The sequence below is a fragment of the Copidosoma floridanum genome, unplaced genomic scaffold (assembly GCF_036245765.1).
Source record: "Copidosoma floridanum isolate Cflo_tuat_1 unplaced genomic scaffold, Cflo_Japanese_pri ptg000013l, whole genome shotgun sequence".
Lineage (NCBI taxonomy): Eukaryota > Metazoa > Arthropoda > Insecta > Hymenoptera > Encyrtidae > Copidosoma > Copidosoma floridanum.
Window position 1 is genome coordinate 16,921,465 of NW_028321890.1, and position 25,620 is coordinate 16,947,084.

At 32.1% G+C, this 25,620-nt stretch overlaps 1 protein-coding gene and 1 long non-coding RNA gene across 2 annotated transcripts; both read left to right on the forward strand.

Moving 5' to 3' along the window:
• Window positions 1-13,978: 13,978 nt before the first annotated feature.
• LOC149374920 (uncharacterized) lies at window positions 13,979-16,569 on the forward strand. Its single transcript, XR_016292928.1, has 3 exons — window positions 13,979-14,229; window positions 15,947-15,990; window positions 16,553-16,569. It is a non-coding gene; the product is annotated as an uncharacterized LOC149374920 (long non-coding RNA).
• A 12-nt stretch (window positions 16,570-16,581) lies between these two features.
• LOC106636417 (cytochrome P450 4C1-like) lies at window positions 16,582-24,895 on the forward strand. The gene is made up of 12 exons (XM_014348809.2): window positions 16,582-16,798; window positions 17,111-17,220; window positions 17,300-17,390; window positions 17,482-17,664; window positions 17,888-17,981; window positions 21,547-21,649; window positions 22,207-22,315; window positions 22,808-22,914; window positions 22,992-23,060; window positions 23,233-23,401; window positions 23,512-23,691; window positions 24,467-24,895. Exons 1-12 carry the CDS (start codon window positions 16,645-16,647, stop codon window positions 24,625-24,627), a joined length of 1,530 nt encoding a protein of 509 aa, XP_014204295.2. The 5' UTR covers window positions 16,582-16,644; the 3' UTR covers window positions 24,628-24,895.
• Window positions 24,896-25,620: the final 725 nt, after the last annotated feature.

The following is a 25,620-nucleotide window of genomic DNA, read 5'->3' on the forward strand; positions in this document are numbered from 1 at the left end:
AATTACTGATTAAATCAATACTGACTATCTGCATAGATCTGCCATTCATGCAAAAATTTTTTAAAATATTTTTTATTGGAATAATAATATTATTTAGTGTATAAAGTGTTGATATTTTTTATTTTACTAATTTCAATATTTTAAATCGCCACCAATTTTCTACTGGTTATGTGATTATGGCACCTGAGCTTAGACGGGTATAAGGGTAGTGTTGATGCATGTCAACCAGAAAACTTCTCCTATTCATTTAAATAACATTCGGTTGCTACAATTCTTATTGCATTTAATTCGTTATTAAATTATCTTCAATTTGTGTTTTCTTTTCAGCCAGCAAAAATGGGAGTGCACGCTTTTTCCTTACTCTGTCTATGGCTAATGGGTCCCTGCGCTGGCTGGCTCTCTTCTTCTCTCTCTATCTTTGTTACACCTACCCTCTGTAGAAGTGCACCTCCTCTCGAAAAGTGCACGATTTCTCTTACACTTTTTGCCTGATGGGTCTCCGTTCCCAACCATTCTTATACTTAGGAAATACACGGGAAGTCTATATTATCCCATCGTAACCCGCGATAAGGAACCCGTAATAATTCAATATAGAAATGGTCTTTTACCTTGTGTGCCTTAACTTTGGAGGCACTGTTGTCACCGTAGCTCTGATAAATTGGTAAAACCAGCTTTTTATTATTAGAAGTTGCACAGGGAATAGATCGTGAAGCAGAATTCAGTTTAATGTATTTAATGTCTGCGAGTACTTCTTCTTCGGTATACTTCGGTATTTTCTGATCAATCATGATAATTTAGAACAAGAAATTCGAATACAAATAATCGTTTGAAATCCTGCCCCTTTAACAAAGTCGACACCGGCGATTGAAGAATATCGAACTGATTACTGTATTAATTTGATATGCGCTCTGTGTTCTACTTGTACAGCTGGAGGTGCAACAATCACTGCATGTACTAATACTAAACGCTGTCATTGCTTACTGCAGTTGGACTATTCGAGTTAATGACTAGTGCTGCGCGCACTGTTCCGAAAGAGAAATAGTGGGGAATACTCCTGCAGATACAGAAGAGCCATGCTATTATTGCTCTTTTGTAGTGTCTCTTTTCCACCTAGAAGAGCTGCTCTATCACCGTAGACAAGCAGCTTCTCGAAAGTGTCAAGGGTAGCTTTTCTTACTTAGTAAGTTGGCTTGGGTGATTTCAATCAAAATAATTGATACTTCAGATTAATAAGGCACACTTTATTTACATAATTTTGAAATTAAGGAGATTATTATCTTTTGAATTAGGCTTTGACATTTATTTAGTTTTAATTTTTTATTTTGTTACGAATGAACAGGTGACCTTCACGTGAGCCTAGTATTTTACGAGCTATTCCACTATTAACAAAATCCTTTAAGGCTACATCTGACTTTTTTTCATACTGTGGTTTGTAACTTAACTTTAATTTACAATTCACTTTCTGTTTGTTTATTGGATTGGTTAGATGAAACGAATAATATCCGTTGGCATATTAATCAGTAAGTTAAAAAATATTCTAATCCAAACAAACCTTTTTTTAGTACCAGCCAATTTACACACACATACACACACAAACACATGCACTCATATTATGTGTACATTTATTAAAAAATGTTAGTTAAGTTTTTTTATTGTCGTTTTTACATAAATAATTGTTCATTATATTTTTTAAAATTTTAGTCCTTTTTTTTAAGTTTATCGACGAAGCTCTTTCAATAAATTATAAAATATTTGATGTGTTTTACTCTTTAATCTTATTAAAAGGTCTTCAGTACTCAGGTCTCTAACAAAACAATTTTTTAATAGCGTCTTAAAAAAACTTGACCGTATTGATTAAAATGTATTAAGTAAGGGTCTCAGATTTTGCAGAATATTTTTCAACTGTTACATACATACCTTTTTTTTATTTGGTAAAATAAATGTAATACAACTTTAGAAAATCATAATCCTATATTTCAAACTTTGTGTAACTGAATTTTGCAATGAATATTTTCGAGACAAAATCTAGACACAAATTGTTCCATTCAAAAGAAATTTTACCTTTCAAAGCACAAGGTACCTATTAAAATAATAACAATTTATTATCACTCTTCAGCTCTTTTTAAATATCTGAGTAATTGTTGATAAGCTTTATTAGCAAACTACGAGTGCTAAGGCCTTATATCTTTACATCTTATGCTTTGTTTTTGTATAGATACGTCTTAATGTTGCTGATTATTCTCTGTGTAAAGCCTAAAATATTTACAAATAAAAATTGAAGTTTTCTTTTAGCCGTAGTATAACAATGAATACGAGCTGATCACGACATCACCTAAAAATACATAAGGGCGGGGGTGTAAAGAAATCGTGCTTTATATTTTATTACCTCGAAAAAGACAGTATACGATCAAAAGAAGGAGCACTTTTATTGGATCTTTTCGTTTTCCATTGACATATTGAGTTTATCACGGCGAGGTCTTGATTATATTAAAAATTTTAATGGGAGTTCTAAAAAATGACGAGTATTTGAAAAGTCTCTGGAATTCATTCAGAAATATATGATAAGACAATAAAATTTATAAATTCCATAAACCTAATTGTATAAATTTAAAGAGAAAAATCAACAATTTCGAAAACTAAAGTTATTGTTGACACAAATATGAATGGCCGGCTTTTGGAATGACTCGTCCATGTTATTGATTATTTTCTGTGAAAAACTCAAAGTGCCCACCAATCAAAGTCCGATTTTTTGTTTCGTTGGTGAAAAAACAACCACGTCATGCAATAATCAAGTCATTAAATTGACCTTGTGACAAAAATACGTTTGCTTGAACAAAACCATTTCTACTTTAATATGCAAACGCGAGAAATCGATAAATGGCTTTGTCCTATACAGTACATAGGCAGTGCCTGATTAAAAAAAAACAGATAACAAGAAAAAACGAATGTCAAACCAAAATATGTACAAACTGGGTACGAATGTCTACGAATTACTTTTACGGATAACTTTACCTCAAGGGGGTAAGATAATATTGCTGTTTTACACATTCCGAGCAGTATTTTTCTCATTTGTGACCAAGTAAGAGAAAGACCCGTTTCCTGTTTCACCATAAGTTTTGTATATCATATGTAAAGTGATGAAAACTCTTATTCAAATATAATCCTCAGCTTAGACTATTTTTGTAAGAAAAATTATAAGCAATTAGCAGCATGTAATATCTTACCTTCTGCAGCCATTTTTTTTTTGCTCAGATGTTAATGTACTTTTATGTTAACATCAACTTTTTTCGTCGCTTAGATATATTATATGAATATAATATCTATTATTCTCATTGTAGATTTGTTTTTCTTAAATCGTTAATTATTTCATTATAAGATGTGGAACTGGCAAAATTTCTTAGAAATAATATTTATCATTTAGTGTTACGTAGATTTTCTCGGCTATTTATAGACCGGTCTTGACTGCTCTCCACGTAAGAGAAATCAAGTAATTGAATTTTTTGAAGGGAATACTGGGTAACAGGGGATCAACGTAATGAAACACTCATTTGAGGGAAATAGCCGTGTATGGCATAAAAAATCTGTTTATTTGAATTATTAACATATAACAAACGACGACAACGAACAAGGAAGAAAGTCCCAATTTTGGTGGTGGTGTAAGAAAAACCATTGTATCTATTTGTACAATTTGTGATGAATTGGTACTGTAACATGTGTTTTGATAAAAACTAAGTTCGTTTTACTGTGAGTCAAACCGTTAACCCCTAGAATACTGTTGTTTCTATGATTAACATTACTCATCATCAAGCAAACACTGCTTCTCTGCTGTATAGGTATATTTTAGTACAACTATCAGGATTATGTTTTCTTTTAATAATAGCTCCTAGTTATACAAATCATATCTCTAAATTCAAACTAATGTTCTATATTAAGATGATTACGTAATAATAATGACAGGCATATGATAATCACTTTGCTAAAGAGCCTTAAAATTTATGCAACAAAAGCTGAATAATCAATCTTGCCAATGAGAGCAACGTTAAATGATGCAAAAATATTAAAAAAATTCATGTATACTTCAAGCATGTTGAACTATAATATTTAGGTACTTTTTCAACGAGTGAATAAATCTTCTCAAAAAACGATCAAACCTCCTTAACGATTCTGTATCAGAAAAATCTCATAAAAACAAATTTTATTTCACATTTCTTTGACTTACGTAGAGCACGAGTTCAAAAAGTCTATACTCTAAGTCTTACTCTATAATATTATACACTCTTCCTGAACGCTCTGAATATGTAAAACCTACACAGACATGCATTTCCTTATGCATACACATGAGTGATTTTTTCTTAAAATTTTTGTTACCATACAAAGCCTCTTCAGCCCATCATCTTCTTGAACACTTAATATTCGTCAAACCCACTCATGTACTATGTCTCTTTACATGTAACGTATCAGTGATACGCATTTTCGTAAAACTCATTTTATACACGTAGTACTGCTTAGTCCATCAAAAAAGTATATTGGTTGAGCTTCAAAATTTATTAGTAAGTACTAAAATATATTATTTACGAGAATCGATACAATTCATAATTCAACACGTGGCCACTGCTCTTCCCCAATCCCAACAACCCTAATACTTTTATTTCCGTTGGCATTAGGAAGAAATTACAAAAAGCATGAGGAAGCCTTCGTGCTAACTTATGGGTCGTGATTATTGTTTCCCATATTTTTTTGTACATCTTTTGACTAGAATCAAGAAATGCGTCTTCTAAAGAATCTTATCAGTATATTATACTCGGTCAAACACCTGTAATAATTTAAAATTTTTCTCGACAGTAGAAATTAAAAAGACAAAAAACTCAAATTCCATTTTTTCTGTGACAACAAATACAAGATGCTTAATCTTTGATTAAGGCTTCTTAACCCATTGATTCGTTTAAGGTCATCTTTTTTTTTTTTTTGCGTAATAACTCAGGTATTTTACCAAAGTTGAGCTGATGAAAAAAAGGTAATTTTTTATCTGCTTCACACACAGGAAAAATACTACGAGAAATATTAGAGACAGTAAAATTGTTGTTCCACGCCTTAACTCAAAGCTATGGAAAAAAATTATTTTTAGTTATCCGTATATAGTTTGTACGTGTTGTAGTTGACACGTTTTTTATCCTTTTATCTGTCCTTTCGATCAGGCAGTGCGTCTGTGTCAGACTAGGCTATTTATTGAACGCACGCGTTTGCATATTTAAGTGAAAATGTGTTTATTGAAGCATACATATTTTTGTCACGACTGTTTTACCACCAACGAAACAAAAAGTCGAACTTTTATTAGTGGGCATTTTGGGTTTTACACAGAAAATAATCAATAACATATATACACGAGTCGTTCTAAAAAACAGGCTATCCATATTTGTGCCAACAGTAACTTTGGTTTTGAAAATCCTTGTTTTTCGTTTTAAAATTCGTTTTAAAATTACATCATACATATATATCAGTAATTTTGGAAAAATTGATACTATTAGAATAAAAATGTTTCAAGCTCATGAAATTTAATTTTTAAATTATTTTGCATCACTATTTATAAATATACTATCATACGTATATGCTCATTAGTTTTATAGCGTAGATAAAAAAATGTGTGGGTGTATGTGCATCTCTCTGTATTGTACAGTTAAATGTGTAGGCCATCCCCATAGAGGTATAAGAATAGAGGGGAAAAGCGCTATACTAGCCCATTAGCGGCAGCGACAGCATAACTAAGTGTAACGGGGCATCTGTCCTTGTTGCCAAAGCCACGTTATTGGCTACTTCTTCGTCCTGAATCCTACAGTTGATTCAATCTCATGTATGACTCGACCAATAACATAACTGCCAGACAAAGACAGATGCCCCGTTACGTAGCGAATTTGCTGTCGCATATCACGCCCCCTTTTCTCCTCTATTCTTATACCTCTATGGCCATCCCACTTAACTTCTTATTACTCTTTTAAAGGCCACACCAAGGCTCCCAGATTTTCGGGAGTTCGCTGCATGCGCAGTGCGCAATCACCCTTTCTCTATAGAGCAAGCTGGAGCGAGAGAGGCCACACTGACAAATACTGACCATGGAAGAAAAAATTTTTTTTATGTTTTAAAATAAAGACATTTTTACAAATTGTAAGGTATAGTATGTGTGGAATCGTTTCAAAAGCTACATTTCGAACTTGGTGACACCTTACCACTGGATCTCGGAAGCTCTTTTTTTTGACCATTTTTCCGAAAGGACTTTTTTCTACTTTTTGAAAGTATTTCAAAATAACCGAGATTGATCTTAGTGAAGTTTCGTATGCATATTCAGGCTTAAAAAATATACATTCACTCAAAATATTGAGTCTTACTTTTCATTACAACGCAAGTAACAGATTTTTCAAGAAATTGCCAAGAAACACTTAGCGCTCTACTGAAAAACTACTAAACCAATCAAGGCTCAACAAAACTGTTTCGATTACTTTTCTTTAATCCACATTTTTCACTATGCAACACTATCACTGAGCAACCCAATTCTTAGAGTCAAAGAAAATTTCTTTACCCTCATTGCATTAAATATTTTCTAACGAGTAAAAAAATATAAGTTAACTAGCGCCCCCCCCCCCTCTCGACTTCGCCCGAGACTTACTAAATGGAACACCGTAGTGTGTTGACATGTTATGTGAAACGTTTTCAGTTAAAAATTTTACACAAATGTCTGACACATCTCAGAACAAAAATCTTCTTATTAAAAACATAATTTTTCGGAATCCATATAGCCTATTTCGTCAAATAATAAGCTGTAAGTATTAAAAAAAATATCATCATGCTGAAAAGTACAGTGCGTTCTTTGTGCCATAAAATAATCGTTGGCCATAAGGAGCGGTTAATTTGCAGTTTCTCCCGTGTAATTTACAAAAAGGGCTATTTTCAAAAGAAGTTAAGATTTTAAACTCCCCAAAAAAAATTTTTTTCTCTTATCTCACAACTTTATTACCAGAGCAATAAAGTCCTGGTGCTTAATCTCTACATTTTTTATTACCACAAAAATACAAATATATTTTCTTATTAAAAAACCTGAATTTAGATCTTTAAAGATTGAAGAGATTACTGTGAGGGTAAAATGAAAATCTGATCTCTCACGTAACGGATTCTTTATTTGTCGATTTTGACACTGCTGTTCCAATCTCGATAAATTTTTTGCGTCAGTTTCTTGGCGCCTAAAATTGTATTTATTAGATTTATTTGAAGTTTTTCTGCCAATTTACCCTCTTGTGACTTTTGGCATGCTTAAAATTTTTGTGACCCCTAAAAGCTGTTTTCTGTCAACTTTGTTAAGTTCTAATATATTTTTTGGCAAGATAATTTACACTTAGATGGCCTCTAAAAAGAACCGATGAAATTGATCGTTAAGTAGGGAATTTAAGTATTTATAATGGCCCTAAAAAGCGCCAGTGGTGAAACTTCCAGCTATTCCTTACTATTATTCCTGATGATGAAGAGCTGGCTATGGGTGGCTTGACTTTTAACCTGGAAGTCTCTATGTACGGAGACTATGATGGAGGGAGGTACGCTGCTGACCAAAGAATATCTCGTATTCGGGTCGTTTCTCGGATAACCAATAACCAATTGCTCATCGTTAGACGGGAACATGTGGGTATGCGGGTTGAGGACACGACCACTAAAAAGGTAGCCGTTGTGACTGCCCGTGCCTCTCAGAGCTGTCTTCTTTGTCTCACATTTGTAGCCAAAAATTCTCTGACTGAACCAGTTGAGATGGTGGGACTGCCACACAACTGTAAAGAGTTGGAGCAGGTTGTGCTCTATCTAGATATGTCTCCTGGTATTACGCCAGAGACGTCATCGGTTAGAATAATTTTTTATTGGTGGCACTCGTTAAAATTTAGGGTAAATGTTGACCTACGTCCCTTCCCCCATAGAGAAGAGTGTCATCCGTATCCGGGATATCCAGCTAAACGACTATCACCTTCATTCTCTATGTAGCCTATAGGCACCTGTATGCTCTATAGGCACCTTCCAGATGGAAAGGTAGTGCCAGATTCTTACAGGCTAAAACCTACCACCACATGGAGGACCAGCCGGGTTGACTATACGCTCCTAAAGAGAGAAGGAAGTAAGAGAAGCGGAGAAAAAGATTAAAAGAAGTGAAATTGGACTGTGGAGAGTTGGCCAAATCGGAGTTCATAGAGTAGAACTAGTTTAGCGCTGACGCAGATAGGTGTGAGACTCGAACAGGGTGTAACCCAGATGGTAAAAGATGAAGTTTTCTTACTAGCTAATGGCACTGAGGGGTGTGCCGGTCAAGAACTAATTATGTTCAGAAGATTTGTTGCGAATGTTTTGTTCGATCAGTGTTAGGTACAGTGGTGTTTAATTTTTCACGAGATCTGAAGAATAGCTTCCGTTAGATTGGCGACGAATGTAGAAACAGCTGACTGAATAACTGCACGTAGTGCGTTATTTGGAGTGGAGCCAAGGAGGGACGTCTGGTTGCCTGCTCCCTTGATAGCTTGGGCGTAGCTCAATCTTTGTTTGCGTTGGTTGAGAATGTCGTTGGCTTGGTTGACTGCTTTGATGGGTGAGGGCTGTTGCGCAATCCTGGTGATTTTGGCCGGTGCTTTTGGGCAACCTCGATAGGAGGACCAGTGATCCCCGTAACAATTTGCACAAGACGGCTTGGCGTCCTTGGCAGTTCTCATTGTGCAGGCAGTGGTGGCGTGATTGTCTGAGCAAAACGCGCAGACCCACTGTGCGTGGCAGTAGTTTGCTGTGTGGTTGAAATTCTGACAGCGCTTACACTGCGGAATGAAGGACGTCTTTTTCTTCGGTTCCACTCTTACGCTCAGGCCACCGATTGATCGAATTCCGAAGATGGCTGCTTTGGACGGGGTGGGGTCAAGGTGAACTACGACTAGTGGCCAGACCTGGTTACCTTTGCGCATACGATGAGCGCTTTTAACTGATGGTGCTTTGGATTAAAGTTCTTTGAAAACTTAGGTGTCCGTGAGATGTTGCAAAATACCGTGAATGACGACCTCGAGGTCGCGGTCTTGTTTTAATTGATGGGTCGTATACTCGACCTTGCTCTTCTCCAGTTCAGGGGTTATATATCTGATGTCGTCGACTGACTTGGTGTAAATTTTAACACCGTCGTTAACGTTGACTGCCTTACGGAGTTCGATGTTCACGGCTGCCAGTGCTGAGTGTATTTTCGGCCAGCGTTTGGACTCACGTATGACGATAGGTGGAGGTGCGGATTGACGCTGTGTAAAGCCAGGTGTCGGCGTTCCTTCTTCCAGGTCTTTGGCGGATTCTGACTTGGATGAGGAGTCGTTGAAGAGATCGGTTTCTTAAGGTCGTTTTGCCTCGGAAGTAGCCTTGCGTTTCGCATTCCTGACTTAAGCGCCGTGGGTTTGACAGGAGGGATTCGCGGTAGATATGTCAGCGAGTTTTTGTATGGCGGCGCTTTGGGCGGCGATGGTTGTTTGTAGTTCCGAGATGATGGCGTTTGATTGCGCCTGTTGTTATCTGAGGCTCGTAATAGTAGCCTGAAGCTCCGCTATTAAGGTTACGAAGTGCTTACGTTGGGAGTCGGATGCAGAGGAGTCAATAGAGGAGCGTAACGAGTTGCACTCGTCTGTGTGAGCAACAGGATCATCAGTTATAGATTCCATGGTGCGGCGGTAGACCTGCTTGAGCTTGACTGTAGGATCTGGCTGGTCCTTGAGTTTTCTAGCCTTTGATCCGTTTAGAGAGGGGGCCATCCGTAGTGGTTGACGAGCTCGGATGAGGCAGGCATAAAAGGAAAGTGACGAAGACAGGAAAATGAGAATCATGTTGAGGAGAATAAACTATTGGAACAGGCGAAAAAAGTGGGGAAAAAAAAAAATTGTGGAAAAGGAAACTAAAAAAAAACGAGAAAAAGAAAACAAGAAAAAAGAAATGGCATGATTCGAGAACGACTGGTAAAGAATAAACCAATTTTTTGGAGTACAAGGAAAAGGACAAAGAAACGAGAAACTATTGAACATAAGGAAGGATCGAAAAGCAACGAAAAGAAGAAGCAAAAGAAGCAATTGTTTAAATGCAAAGAAACACTGACAGCAAATAAAAAGAGGATAAGAAAGGAGAAATATGAAAGGAAACAGCGAATAATAAATAATTTGTTCAACAACAACGACTGTAGCGAATTTCCTGCTCTACAGATACTGTTGTATCAAGAAAAGGAACACTTCGATTTTTGAAAATTCGAAAGCACGTGGTACAAATTTTTACCCCTTATGGTAAGACTTCAAAAGCGTCTTGCCCTCGAACAGAAAGGTTTCGTCGTTTCACCAATATATAATTGCGGTCTGAAACATATTACCTTTTCTCAAAAAAGTGTACTTGAATTTTGTAAAAGAGTATATCAAAAGGAATATGTTCATTCTGTCAGTCACTATTCGAAAGATGAAGATACAGTTTGTAACATATTGTCCAGGATTTTTATTATGGAAGAAATTACGAGTTTAATTAACAAAGGTTGTTTTTGTTATTATGTAACCACTAATAGCACTGACTGTTCAATTCATTTCAAAAAGACAGATCTCGTAGTGACGACGTCGACAAGAAAAAAGGTTTGTGATAACATGATGTATATGAGATGGATCGGATTAGGTACGTATAGTATTGTATGCATATATTTTAGCAAAATTACGATTTAAAAATTACATACATTTTTTTCAGATCCTGGTAACCGAGCAACATTAGGAATACCTATCTGTCAAGTCAATGAATGGGGGCAAGGATTCTGCGGAGAGAGTCATATTGGAATCGAAAAGATTTAGGTTTTTATCTGGTCATCCCGCTAGAAAGATAAAATTGGACGTAAGACTCGACAGATATTTAAACTGGCAAAAAAATTTAATAAAAAACGAGTTTCCGTCTATAAATTTAAAGAACGGAAATGACTATGTGAGAAACACGAAATTTCGACTATTAACGTTCGAAGAAAGGCAACCGATAATGGCATCCCGATCCGTAAGTTGATTGAAACCCGATTGTCACATACAACAACGTTCCGCAGTAGAGACATTGATAAACAACTTGGTTTACTGTCACGACTGTCAAGGAAAAAACGCCAAGTCGAAAACCGTGACTTTTGTTGCAATTGGTGCTACAAGGATGTCCAAAGTTGTACGAAAGTACGTGCGATCACCATTGGGACTCATCTACAAAAGACTTCAAGATGAAGAAAAGATGCACAGTCAGTCACTGTGAGTGTACTCGACGAACGAGCACAGAACAACGATGCTATGTTCTCGCTGCAATTACAAATGTCGTGTGAATAACTCTCCTCACAGATATACTTTTTGTCGCCGCTGCAAGATTACGTTCAACCGTGAAGTAAATGTTGAATTAACATTCGACGAAAAGGTGCCATAGATGCAGGAATCTGTGATGCGCGAAGCATTCCCGCCTACGACAATTTCAGAAAAGGAGTGAACTTATAGACTCAATTCAACGAAGATAAGCGGGAACTTATGATTCCTGCTTACGGAAGGCCTCCCCCCCCTGCCATGGGCCACCGTACTACGTAAGTATAAGTATAACCTACGTTGTGCTGTAGTAGCTATACTACTATATGTTGTATCCTAACATAGATAACACTGTTGTATTTGTATTCTAACAAAGTTTATTTAGTATTAACAGATTTATAGAAACTGGTATTATGCAAAGAATAAGGACTAACTACAAAACCGAAATTCCTGCTGAAAAAAATGCATTTTATTTCACTGGCATAGAAGATGTAATTCCTCTGAATGCCATTTTGTTTTGTGGATTCATTGTAAGTTTTATTCTACTATTGCTTGAAAAACTTCATTATGGATGTTACCACAAAAACCGTAAAAATCATGTGCGTCAACCACGTGCCTATATTAATCCAAGGCGAAGACGCAAAGTACATCCCTTTCGCAACGGTGATCCTCAACATTCGCAGGTACAAAGATTTACTCACATGACCATGTGTATGATTAAATCTAGATAAAAGTGAGACACTATGCATTTTATGCTATTAGGAACATCTATGACTTTCTAATAATTACTATGGAAATTCTTTGTAAGATTATGAAACGAACTAAAAAATTTGTGGATTCAGTTGTAACATTTTTTTTTATAAATTTGTTATTTTTAGTGCATACAGTTCCTGAAAAATTTATTAAAAAATGTTAATATTATTTTAATATTCACTGTCAATGTGAGCCTGATAGATATAACTATATATTACCAGTGTCAAAATAGAATCGAAGGTTCTTTTTGAACCATCAAGTAGTTCACATGAAAGAAATATTTTATTATCGTATCAATTTCCCCAAAATATTGTCCAGAGTTTGGGCTAAAACTAGATAGAGTTTTCGAAAGAACTCTGGGTCATAGTTATTTTTAGAAGAAAAAATTATTATTATTTTTTATTTATTTTTTTTTTTTTCGTAGCATTGCAAGCTATGGAATAAGCTATGTAGGTCGACGCATAAAGAAGATTCGAATCCTGATGTCTTCAAACTGACCAAAGTTACAGTAAAGCCTCCTGTTAGCAATACCAATACAAGTTTTTTAGTTAAACCACGCGCGTACCCCAAATCACGACGCATACAAAAAGTGACCCACTTCCGAATTGATCGTTTAAAACATTTCCAGATATGAAGTAACATTCAGATAATTATGTGTATTTTAAGACTTAGACAATAGTGAAACACTAATTTGCGGCCTGCCTTCGGGTACTTACCCCTGTTTTATACGGCGATAAATGATACAATGTGGTCACGTAGATAAGACAATAAATTGAAGAATACTTGAACAAAAATTGTAAAAAATGTTTTTTATTACTCTTAGCTCGCACATTACTTATGAAATGTTTTTATGCCATTATTCAGTTTACTATCAAAATGTGTTTCAAATCTCAACAGATTAAAATTTTTATTTTCGAAAGCTATGTACGTAAGGTTACCAATCATCTTATAGCCTTCACATAATAGTTATATAAAATGTAATTGTAACAGGAATTTTATGATTTAATCAGTAATATTTGTTATACTAATAATTGATTTGCAGACTTAATACAGTTTTATGATACATTTTGAGTCGTTGTCATTTGTAGATGAAGAATTAACGTTATATTTTCAGAATTTTCAGTTGTGGAATACGCTGTTGAAGTCAACGCATAATCAAAGTTCAGATCCAGGTGTTTCCGAACAAATGAGATCGGCTTTACAGACCCCGTTTCGATATATAGAATAATATATTTAATCTGATCCACTATTGATATAAGACAATTTTCAAGTATTAAAAATATTTAAGTTTTTCAGTCTAAGATTATGTATTAAGACAAAAGCTTATCTGATAATGCTGCTTACTTAGGTAAGAAAAAATCTACTGAGCTAATATGGATGAATATTCATTTGCAGAAAAACAAGTTATCTTGTTCATGAAAAATATATTTTTTTAAAAGTCTTATACCTGTCATATTTAGCTTAATAGCAATAAATTAGATTACTTGAATTGTATAAGTGTCATAATAAAATTATTTTGTCAATTTTTATTATTTTTTCATCTATAGATTAATCAAAAAGTAATGAAATGTATGCGATGAGATCTTTAAATAAACTAAATCAAAATTGATCAAGTTATTATAGTAATATTATTGTTATATGTGATTTAAAAGAAGAGCACCAATTGCTTGCTTATTTTTTCGAGTAAATTTTTTTTTTCTACGCACGAATTCTTATCTTTTCAATTTCTAAAGTATATTATACTACACTTCCCGCACAAATGATAAAAATGTAAAATCCTCCACTGACTGCCCTCTCCCCCTCGAGAGATATTTTCTGAGCCACAACTGCAAGCCAACCGGTTTCAAATATATAATACACGGCAGACAACAGCACAGCACAGTACGAGAGAAGTTGGGCCAGCCGCTTTGTCATCTCCAATAAAAATCATTCATGTGCCAAGTGCAGTAGTGGTAACTGTGATACGATGTAATTATACGATATAATTGTCATTCGTTGTTTGCCCTAAAAGGGTAACTGAACCAGTGATTTTACCATCAGTGCAAATAATATTTAATCTGTATTTAATACGGGACAACTACATCCTTTTTTTTTGGATGTTCAACTTGATACAGTGCAAAGCGTGGTCGTAGCTTTTCCATTGATTAAGGTAGAATCATACTTTATTATCAAAAACAACTTGATGTCATTACTACAATTTTAAATGAAAATAGTTTATAGTTATTTCATAATAGTTATCTCTTTGTTCGCAAGTTTTGTAACTATTGAGCAATTACAACGCAATTATACTGGTAACTTCAACAGATAATTCTATTTATCGTACACTGTCCCGGGTTAATTCACTTGTTGTGACTTTTACATCGGCTGTGTATACCACCTAAACATTTTTGTTTAGATTGATGATCTATTAAGATGTATTATTAGTATGATTTGAAATATTGAAACTAAATTTTATACCGACCTTTCTAATACGACCATAATCAACACACAGTACCTACTTTGTTTACATATTTTAAATATACTGGTTACTACGCAGTTTTCAAAACAAGGAATTTAAGGTGGTTTTCGCACAAGTAAAGTGTGTTTAACTAAAACAAATGGACTCAAAAATTTTATCGAATATTAAAAAATACAAAAAAGTTACAGAATATTCATACAGATGTTAAATTTTTTCACAATTTTTGTATAAGGTCATCGGAAGCTATCGTCCGATCAAAAAACATTACAATCTCGGATTTTAATCCCGTGATTATTCATTTATTCATTTGGAGGGCAACAAAGATGGCCATCTCATATTTTCCTCGTACTCATAAATCATCACGTGATCGAACAAACGGAGTTTTTACGAACAGAGCCATAATCTGAAGATAAGCGTTTAGTTAACGTCGAATCAGGGTTGCATCTCGATATCACACTTCACTGAAAAGACGTACCGTCAGGCTTTCAACAAAAATAGGTATGTTCGAAAAATCATTTTTTTTTTTTTAATACTAAATAAATACATGTATTATCTTCTACACTTACTTTTACTTCGTACACTTGAATAAAATATTCCACTACATGACACGAATAATAAAAAAAAAAAAAAAAAAGAAAACACGGTTTTATCTTAGGCGTACTTGGACCCATTTAAATATTGTTGTAACTATATTTTGTCATTCAGCTAGCATGTCATACCACCAAAAGAGATAAAAACTTTGCTTGAAGTTTTCTCTCTCGTTTAATCTCTGTAGACGAATGAAATCTTTTCAATCTTTCATACTTTCAAATTGAAACGAAAAAATATAAATAAATAAAGAAAGAAACAAAACGTCATTTGAAAAATTGTGTTAATGAAATGCATTATGTATAATTTAATTTGTTGTTAACTTTAATCCAAAACATTTTTTTATGTTATATACTAATTTCATATCAATTATTTGTACAATGAAATTTAAATAACTTTTATTGTATGCGCTTTGAAAGATCTAAAATCTAAATTATTGCATACTATAATTTTACTTAAATGTTAAAATTTTCCATACTTTATCCTATCTGTCGAATTTTTATATACCTAGAAATTATGTGCGTATGTATACATATTTTGTGCATCATTCAATATAAAAGTTTAAACAAACAAGTCATGATTGAAAATATTTTTTACTAAAACTGTATGCAACCTCATAATATTAGATTAGGGCATCTGAAAATTATGTATGATTTTATTCGTCTCAACTAAAAATTCACATAAAGTTTTGTCTAATTATTTTTATTTAAAGAACAAAAAAAGAATAAAAAATCAAACAGTTTTAGTCTGAATAATTTTAATATTATGAAGTAATTCTGTTTAAAATTTTGTTGCAATTTAATAAAATTGATCTTTTTAGACACTTATCCGAAGTCGGCTTGACCAGACATATACTGAATTAAGGTACTTCTTTTATACGAATGTCAATATTTTTAGTTGGTTAAGATTTGAATAGGTTTGTATGCTATTAATCGAGAAAGTCTGTAATAAAATACTAAATTTTATAATAAAAAAATTAATTTATCTAAACAAATAACCATTTAAATTTTTTATCGATCAATATAAATACATGTAAGAGTGTTACAGCTTTAGGCTGTTGCAGTCATCTTGTTTATAGCTCAGTTCGCGGGAATTTTTGAGTGAACTTTTTAGGAAAAATTTTCTTTTCAAATAATTGTTTGTATCCGTATTTATATAGGTACATACGTTAAATATTCCTCCTCTTTTTGTTTACATGGTATTGCCGATTCTAGACAACGGTCAAGTTTGGCATAACAACTCTTTTTTCACATGATGATTTGTTTTTCTAGAACATACTTCTGTAAAAATATTTTAATTGTAGGTACTCATAAAAATGCATGTTAGATAAAACTTTTAATATTAAAACATGGTACAGACATTTTTTTCTTTAGTAAAAAAAAAAAAAAAAAAAAAAAACATCTTACTAAGTTATTATATCTCACAGGTCTAGACATGAGCCACAGAATTTTTTGGAAACAACATCGAGGATTATGCTAATTAAAACATAATTCACCTCAAAAATACACGCAAATCAAGATGGTCCTTGTCTTTTTATTGACACTTGCACTTACTCTATTCATACTCGAAATTTATTTACGCTATAGAAGAATTGGGAGATACATTCGTAAAATACCAGGACCAACGGGATACCCGATTATTGGAAATGTACTGTTGTACTTAATTCCACTCGGTAATATATGTATAAATATATTTTTTTACAACCCTTATTTTACAAAGTACTTATTTTTTAAAGAAATAAATCTTATAACTGGTTAAATTAATCGAGTCATAATTATTCTATAAATAAATATACAATGCTACATACACGAGTTACTCTCATCAATTATCAGTATACTGTTTTAATGTTAGTACACACGAAGATTACATAAAATCATAAAATTACCATTTGTATTTAGCAATAACTTGCTAGTTATGCAATGTAGCAAGATATTTATGGATACATATATATATAACCCTACATAACAAGCGTTTTTACACGTAGATAAATTATGGAACCTACTTCGAAGTACGGGCAATGAGTATTATCCGATTTACAAAATAACTAGCCTAAATATAGCTGTGGCAAATCTTCGTCATCCAGACGATGCTGAGGTATTGCAGATTATTATTTATTTTCAAATACCATTTTTCTGTCCCCTTTGCTAAAACCATGTCTTTATGGATGATTCAGGTATTGTTGAGCAGCTCTATACACATAGACAAAAGTATTATTTATGACTTGCTCCAGCCATGGTTTGGTACTGGCTTATTAACTAGTACAGGTATGTATAGACTTGGAAAAAAATCTTAACGTTTGTCATAGTACATTTATTGAACTGTACTGATCGATGTGATAATTAAAAATTATTTAAGGTCCGAAATGGCACCACAGACGAAAAATCTTAACTCCTGCTTTTCATTTCAACGTTTTGAAAAAGTATGGAGAAATCATGATGGAAAATAGTGAAAAGTTAATCAAATCATTAAAAGAAGATGAATCGTGTATTTACGATTTAGTGCCGTTGATAACAAAATATACACTTGATGTAATGTGTGGCAAGTTATTCAGATTTATTTAAGGGAAACCATTTTATTTTCAATAGTGAAAGATAATAATAGGAAAAAGTACTTTTTTACACTTATACGTCAATCCAGCGATATTTTTTTAATTATTATCTCGTAATATTTATTTTCATTAATTTATCACTCTGACTTTCTGTTCTTGTGCAGTAATATACATACAGACACAAAACGATATTTACAAACTAAATTTTTGTAGAAGCTGCTATGGGAATACAAGTTCACGGGAGAGAAGAAAAAATGAATCAGTATAGAAACGCTATACATAAAATGAGCAACGTAATATTACACAGGTAATTTTTTCTTACATAAAGAAAACGTTGTTGTAGTGATCAATCAAACAGTGTCTAAAATTTTGAATATTCTTTTAATTTTTTTTAAAGCTTACCTATTTAAAAAAAACGCCCATCTAAATGTATAATACGTTCACTTGTTTATAAGTTTTTTTTTATCAGTTATTTCATTATTTTTTTAACAACACGTAATATATTATTATTGCCCGCAACGGCAGCTTAAAATTTAGCTTTTCGCAGTATTTGCAATAATTTTTTTTTTTTTTTTTTTCAATTAAGTCATTTAGACAAAGTCCATTAGGCATTTAAAATACAGATAGACACAATTCGTAAGAAAATAATACATTATTTGAGTACATAAATTTGTAGATCAAAATTTTATCAGTGCACATATGAAGAATATTAAAAAATAGCACAATAGCGTTCAAACGTTTAAATTACAATCATTTCAATATTTAGGTAAGAATGTACAAGCTTCTATATTAGTGTTACTTAGGGGAGATAAGGAGGTGCGTCGCGAGAATGACCAACACTTGTTATTTCGAAGACCTTTATTCAAGATACCGTAATCATAGGCAAAGTATCGCGTGTGTTTCCCTCGAAGGCTCATCGTGTACTTCCCCGATAGACTATCTCCTTGCTCGCGCTTCCCTTCCCTTGGCCCTAGGGCCCCTCGTTACGAGATTTGAGGAGAGGGATCGTCGAGTCTCACCTATACTATCGTACGTTACAATAGGTTCAGAAATAAAGGATTCAACACTGAGTGGAAGAAATGAATTTAATTTACAAAAACTCTGTAAGCTCTAAGCTGATACTCGGAAGATCTTATGAGAACAATCATATCCAAAAAAAATATAAGTTACTTGAAAGAGGTTTTTTATTTTCATTAAATTTTTTTGACACTTGGAAAGATTGTGAGCTTGATTCCGAAGTCTTTGAAATTGATTGAGCCGTTCATGAAACTATTTTATTATTCTTAATTGAGAGCAATTGTTTATTGGTAAACTATTACGAGCTTAGTCTCAAAATAACACGAATAACAAAAAATTACCAAAGTATATAAAAAATAAGAAATGAAAAAATATGAATAATAATTCACAATCATTGTGGCCTGTCTTAAATAAAAAAGTAACGAAATGAAATATCACAATAAATAAAACAAGAAATGAAAAAAAAAGAAACAAATTAAAAGAAACAAACCAGGGGGTATAAATGGGTCATGGGACCCACGGTAAGAACGAAATTCTTTAAACATGAGATGAGTATAATAGAACTGGCATTTTTTGTCATAATAGAGCTGGTTCTGGATAATTTATTTTTATTGTCTGGATATATTTATTTTATCTGGATAATTATTCAGCCATGAATTAACATCATATACCAATCTGTAAATATACACGCATGTTTTGTGCTCATTCATTATCATCCTTACACTTGGCTACGAATCGGCTTAGAGAATCAACAACTACCTTAAATGATTTTTTGCATGACTTTGAAATTTAAATCGTTATAAGTTTACGTTGATTTCAAACCAGCTATCCACACTGCTATTTAAAACGTTTTATCCAATGCAAAATGTCTTGTATAGGTCTTATTTGGGCTAGAGCTGGTGACGTTAGTAGCAAAAGCTTGAACTAAGAAGGGTATGTAGAATAAAATATAACGAAGGGAGAAAACTTCCATGAATGCTTTTTTGGGCTGCCATTCTTAAATGCAAATGAAATTACAGATTATTTGAATAAGGGGTTTAGTGGTTGCAAATTTTTGTGAGTATATTTAGTATATTTTACACAATTATATTGTAAACAAATCGCTGTATCCTCCAACGAATAACTGCAAAAAATTCCAGTTACATGTAAATCGTGAGTTATTCTCATTAAACATTTTATTGACACTTGTAGCCGTAGAGGCTCTCCAAGATGAATAAAAAGAAGCGTAAATAAAACTGTGTGATTCTAGGACATAGTTAAAAGACATGCTATAAAAAAATTTAATGAGAGCTGAAACAGAACCTTATCAATAAAAAATAATTACTATTATTACTAGGTCGTATTTTATCCCACACATTAAAAAAAATTATTACTTCTACGGTAACACATCATAAATTTCTTAATTACCACAAAGAACATGTTTACGAATAAAATGGTTATATTTATTTTTATTAAACGTAAAAAAATTGTTCGATACTCTAATTTCTTTATGAAACTACCAGCCTAAAAAAAATTCGGGTGAGTTATGACGGAAAAAATATATAAACGCTACTTAAATAGTCTCCTTTTTTATAAATAATAATCTGTAGTATAATTTTTTTATAAATAATACGTTGTATACTAATAATCCGAAGTGACAAAATATAGACATTAAATCAAATGAGATTTTGTGTGCTTTAAGAAAATATGGTGAATCATAAAAGTTACATTTTTAAAAAGCGTTTTATACATTGGAATTGGAGATTAGTTACAGCATATTTCCTGCATTAGAGTTCATATTTTGTAAATTTTTTATGTTTGTATTATTTTGTATGCTTTGAGTTTACATTTTGTTGTTACCTTTTATCTTCAATTTCATTTAGGATGTAAGTTCCAGGAATAGATTAATTTGCATACAAAATTTTAAAAAATTTTGAGTCAAATTTTTTTTTGCATAAGAATTGTATAGTAGGTCTTTTGAGGAAGAGAGTATTTTTTGTTAAATACAATTTATTTTAAATAATTAACCATCATTTTTCTGGTTGTTTTTTTTCCTTTGTTTCTCCGTATTTATTTTTAAACTATTGGTTTGAAATAAATTAACTCAAAAAATATTAAGGTAAATATGGAGGACAAAATTTAAGAAAGTATTCATCTAACTGTTGGTGTTAAAATTGTACAACTTTCAAGACTTTTTTTTTAACTCTAGTTAATTTCGGAAGTTTTTCTAAAATAAAGGTATAAATTCTTGAGTCCTGGCCAAAGTGGGTTCTTTTTTCAGAATTGCTTTCGTTAATTACCATTCAACAAGTTTTTACCGAATTCGCTGTTTAGATATAAAAACGTGATGTTAAACATCGATAAAATATCAAATATAAAAGCATAACACAATAAAAAAATTTTAAACATTAATCAATTCACAAAAAATATACTTCATTTATTATATAATCGGTTGCATATAGGATAATTTTTTTAACAAGATTATTTTGTCATTTAGTTAATATTATCTGACCTATTCAGTGATGTTTGTAAATATTTTGCTCAAAAGACGTACTCTATTATTATTATGTTTTTGTTATATCACCATAAGGTAATAATAAATAATTTTTAACTTGTTTTTTTAACTATCAAAATGATTCAGACAATCTTATAATTTCTGTCTGTTGTTTTATGCGTAGCTCTTCGTAGAAAATCTTATTTTAGAAAAAAATGAGTCTTTTGATAACTAATCTCATAATACTGATTGTTTTTCAATTGAGAGAATTGAGAGAATGAGACAACAATAGTTTCAATCACAAAGTTTCGGATCAATTTTAAAACTTGATGAGAAATTAATTTCTTTTTAAGTTATAACTTGCTCAAAATATTTATTACAGACTCTTAAGGCCTTGGTTAAGATTTAATTGGCTCTTTGGATTAACATCGATGGCTACTCAACAAATGGAGATCTTAAAAACATTACATAGTTTTACTACCCAAGTATGTAGGTTTAATTTATTTTAATTGGAACTTTTTTGGACAATCATAAGTACTTTATATAAAAAAGCAATAACTTAATATGGAATGGATGAAAGTTTTAATGTAACATTGAATTTTAATACAGATAAATTTATCAAAACATTTACCTAAAGCTGCAGTGATTTTACCAATTTTGTTTCAAAAATGATAAAATTGACATGATCCAACTCGATTACTGTACAACTTTTAAAGCTACTTACTTTTTTAATTATATAAACAATATTAATACTTTCATTTACATGTTTTCTAGAAATAAATTTTTTTTTTAATAATCAAACCTAAACAATATTTTTAAAAAAGCTGAAGAAAAGTTTTTTCATTTTCAATAGTTCACGAGCATTGTAAGAAGCCAAAAATGATATATTCGAATGATTTGCACAGCTGAATCGTTTTATACCTAACAAATAATGGCTACCTTTGCCTACTGGACAAGTTGTAACTTGTACAATTATTAAGATACAAAGACGCATTTATTTTAATACTCTTAAAATAGTACAGAGGAAATAAAATTTTTTCAGATTATCAATGAAAGAAAAGAATACCATAAAAAAACAAATGGTGAATTTTTAAAAAAACTTGTTTCTGATGAATTGATTGATAATCAAAGCAACGACAAAGTTTTAGGAGGTCAGTATTAATAAAAAAGTATCATGTTATGTATGGTACACTTCAGAGAGTGGACAACATATTTTTTCGTAAGAAATTGTTTACAACTGTAAAAATTATTAAAAATTCATTGTTTATGTACAAAATTGTTTATTTTGCTTGAAGGGTTTTTTCCTGATATACAAAAAGAAAGATTTTATTGATCTTAATTTATAACATATTTTTTAAATTCTAATTGTGTACTCTCCATACATATATATCTTATCAATCGTGCACAATAAATTTCAATTACTAAAAACATTTCATTTTTATAAGTATTGTTTTTTGATTAAATTTTTAAGAATTAATTGGTTCACTGAATCATTAAGTTAGTAGTGTGAATACAAGATTTATACAATTGAATTCGATTATAATCTGTGGACCTATTGATTTATGCAATCCATTTTTAAAGCAACAATTTTACAATCGATGGGTTTGATTGAATAATTAAAAAAAAAAGGTACTGATTTACAGTTAGTAAACGGCGCCTAGCAATGCTCGACCATCTAATAGCTGCGTATAAAGAAGGACAAATAGACGATGATGGAATTCGCGAAGAAGTTGATACGTTTACATTTGAAGTACGTATCATTTATTTTAAAAAATAAGTAACAATTTTTCCAACTTTGGTCATTAATGCAACTTACATAACAAACAGGGTCATGATACATCAGCTATGTCAATGTGTTTTCTTTTACTTCTACTTGCAGAACATAAGGACGTACAGGTGGGTCATCTAATATATTTTTTTAATGGAATTACAAAGGTAAATATTGAATATACGCGACGAAATTCTGACATTTAAATATTTCGTCAACCATTATCACGTGATGAAAGTATTTTTAATCAATTGATTATTAAATTTGTGACTGTAAAATATTTATCCTCCTTTTGCGCAGTCTAAGGCAAGAGCTGAAATTAATGAAGTTTTAGAAGTGACAGATGGAAAATTGCGAATGGAAGATCTTCCGAAACTAAGTTATCTGGAACAATGCGTTAAGGAATCGCTTCGACTCTATCCAGGTGTACCGTTTATATCAAGAAGCGTTACTCGTGATTTACAATTCAGTACGTTAAAAATACTCATAGTAGAAATAAAAAAATTTACTTCGCATACAGTACTAATACAGAATTACTAAATAGTGGAAGAATAGACTGACTTCCTGTGCTATTTTCAGAAAATTATCTCATTCCTAAGGGCGCGATAGCACATTTGCATGTCTTTGACCTTCATCGTGACCCCAACTTCTGGCCGGAACCAGATAAATTTGATCCTGACAGATTTTTACCTGACCTGATACAACATCGTCATCCGTTCTCATTCTTACCATTCAGTGCTGGACCGCGTAACTGCATAGGTGAGTTTATTACCGTTCAAACAATGTTGTCGGAAGTAGATATTATTCATTTTTTAAAAACATCACTCATAACTTAGGTCATTGTCAGCAGACTAAAACAGTATCAATTTTAGAGTCTTATTCACTTAAAATATTTACCCAATTTCCTCAAATTATTAGTATTTATCCACCTGGTAATAACAAGGAGTGTTAAAATCACGCAATTTTATCTCGATCTATTAGTTGTATACATTATAAATAAGGGGATTTCTTCCATCTCAAAACAATAAACCCTCGTGAATGGATCTCATTATATATGGGCTTTTTCGATTTTTTTAAGGGTGCAATCATTCGAAAAATAGCATGTGCTGTTATTTTTCCCTTTACTCTCTACTATTTTCAAGCAATATCTCTGCAATCTATTGTAATAAGATTTCGCACTCAAAGAAGTTGCAAAAAAAATGATTGCACGTCAAAAATGTTTTTTTCTTTCTTTCGATATGTGCATATCGGTTATCTACAAGTATCTCTTGTTTACGTAATAACTAAAAAAAAGATATACTTAAAAGATAAAACACTTTTTCACATGAATCTGGACTCAGTTCTATTTGATTACAATGATTGAAATAAGTTATTTAACTAGAAAAATAATTTATTATTTTGTAACTATTTTTTTTTTTTAACGAGTTTATTATTTCAAATGAAATAGTTAAGAGTATTTCAAATTTCTCAAATACTGCCTATCTCTGCCTACACATCTATTATAACTTGTAGTTGTATTATTATTTATTTTTAGGTCAAAAGTTTGCTATGATGGAGCTCAAGACGCTGACAGCACATTTATTACATAACTTTTATTTAGAGCCGATAGATTTAGCTCATGATGTGCCTATACACTGTGATTTAGTGATTCGACCTTCACGACCTATGCATATTAAATTTATACCAATTCATTAGTAATAAATACTTCTGAAAGTAAATAAAATTTTTCTTGAATAGTAAGAAGAATTAATTTTACTATTGGTTTATTTACCAAACTGAAAAAAAAATATTTTTAAATCACTTCGAGATCTACAAAACATTTGTTTTCCGGTTAAAAGAAGTGTGAAATATTTTACATACTTATTACATGATGATTTATAATATGGTAATTGTATTATATAGTCATATTACAAAATAAAATTAAGACTTTAACAAAATATTATTTCTTATGCAAAAGGCACATATATATTACTAGCAGCCCCCCGTCTCGGCTTCGCCCGAGACTTACTAAATAAAAGCCTGTAGTGTGTTGACACGTAATGTGAAACATTTTTAGTTAGAAAATTTTACACATATTCCCGATACATCTCAGAACAAAAATCTTCTTATTAAAAACATATTTTTTCGGAATCCATATAGTTTATTTGGTCAAATAATAAGGTGTACAAATTCAAAAAAATAATTATGCTGAAAAGTATTGTGCGTTCTTTATGCCATAAAATAATCGATGGCTATAAGAAGTTGTTGATTTGGTTTCTTCTGTGTAATTCACGAAAAGGGCTATTTTTTAAAGCTGTTAAGATTTAAAACCCCCAAAAAATTTACATTAAAAAAAAATTGTTTTTTCTCATATCTGACAATTTTATTACCAGAGCAACAAAGTCCTGGACCTTAAACCCAACATTTTTATTGACACAAAAACACAAATACATTTTCTACTCATTAAAAAATCTGAAGTAGGATCTTTAAAGATTTCAGAGATTGCTGTGAGGGTACAATGAAAAGCTGATCTCTCACGTAATGGACTCTTAAGTTGACGATTTTGACGCTGCTGTTTCAATCTCGATAAATTTTCTGCGTCAGTTTCTTGACGCCTCAAATTGTATTCATTAGATACATTTGAGGTTTTCTTTCCAATATACCCTTTTGCGACTATTGGTATGCTTACGACTTTTATGACCCCTAAAG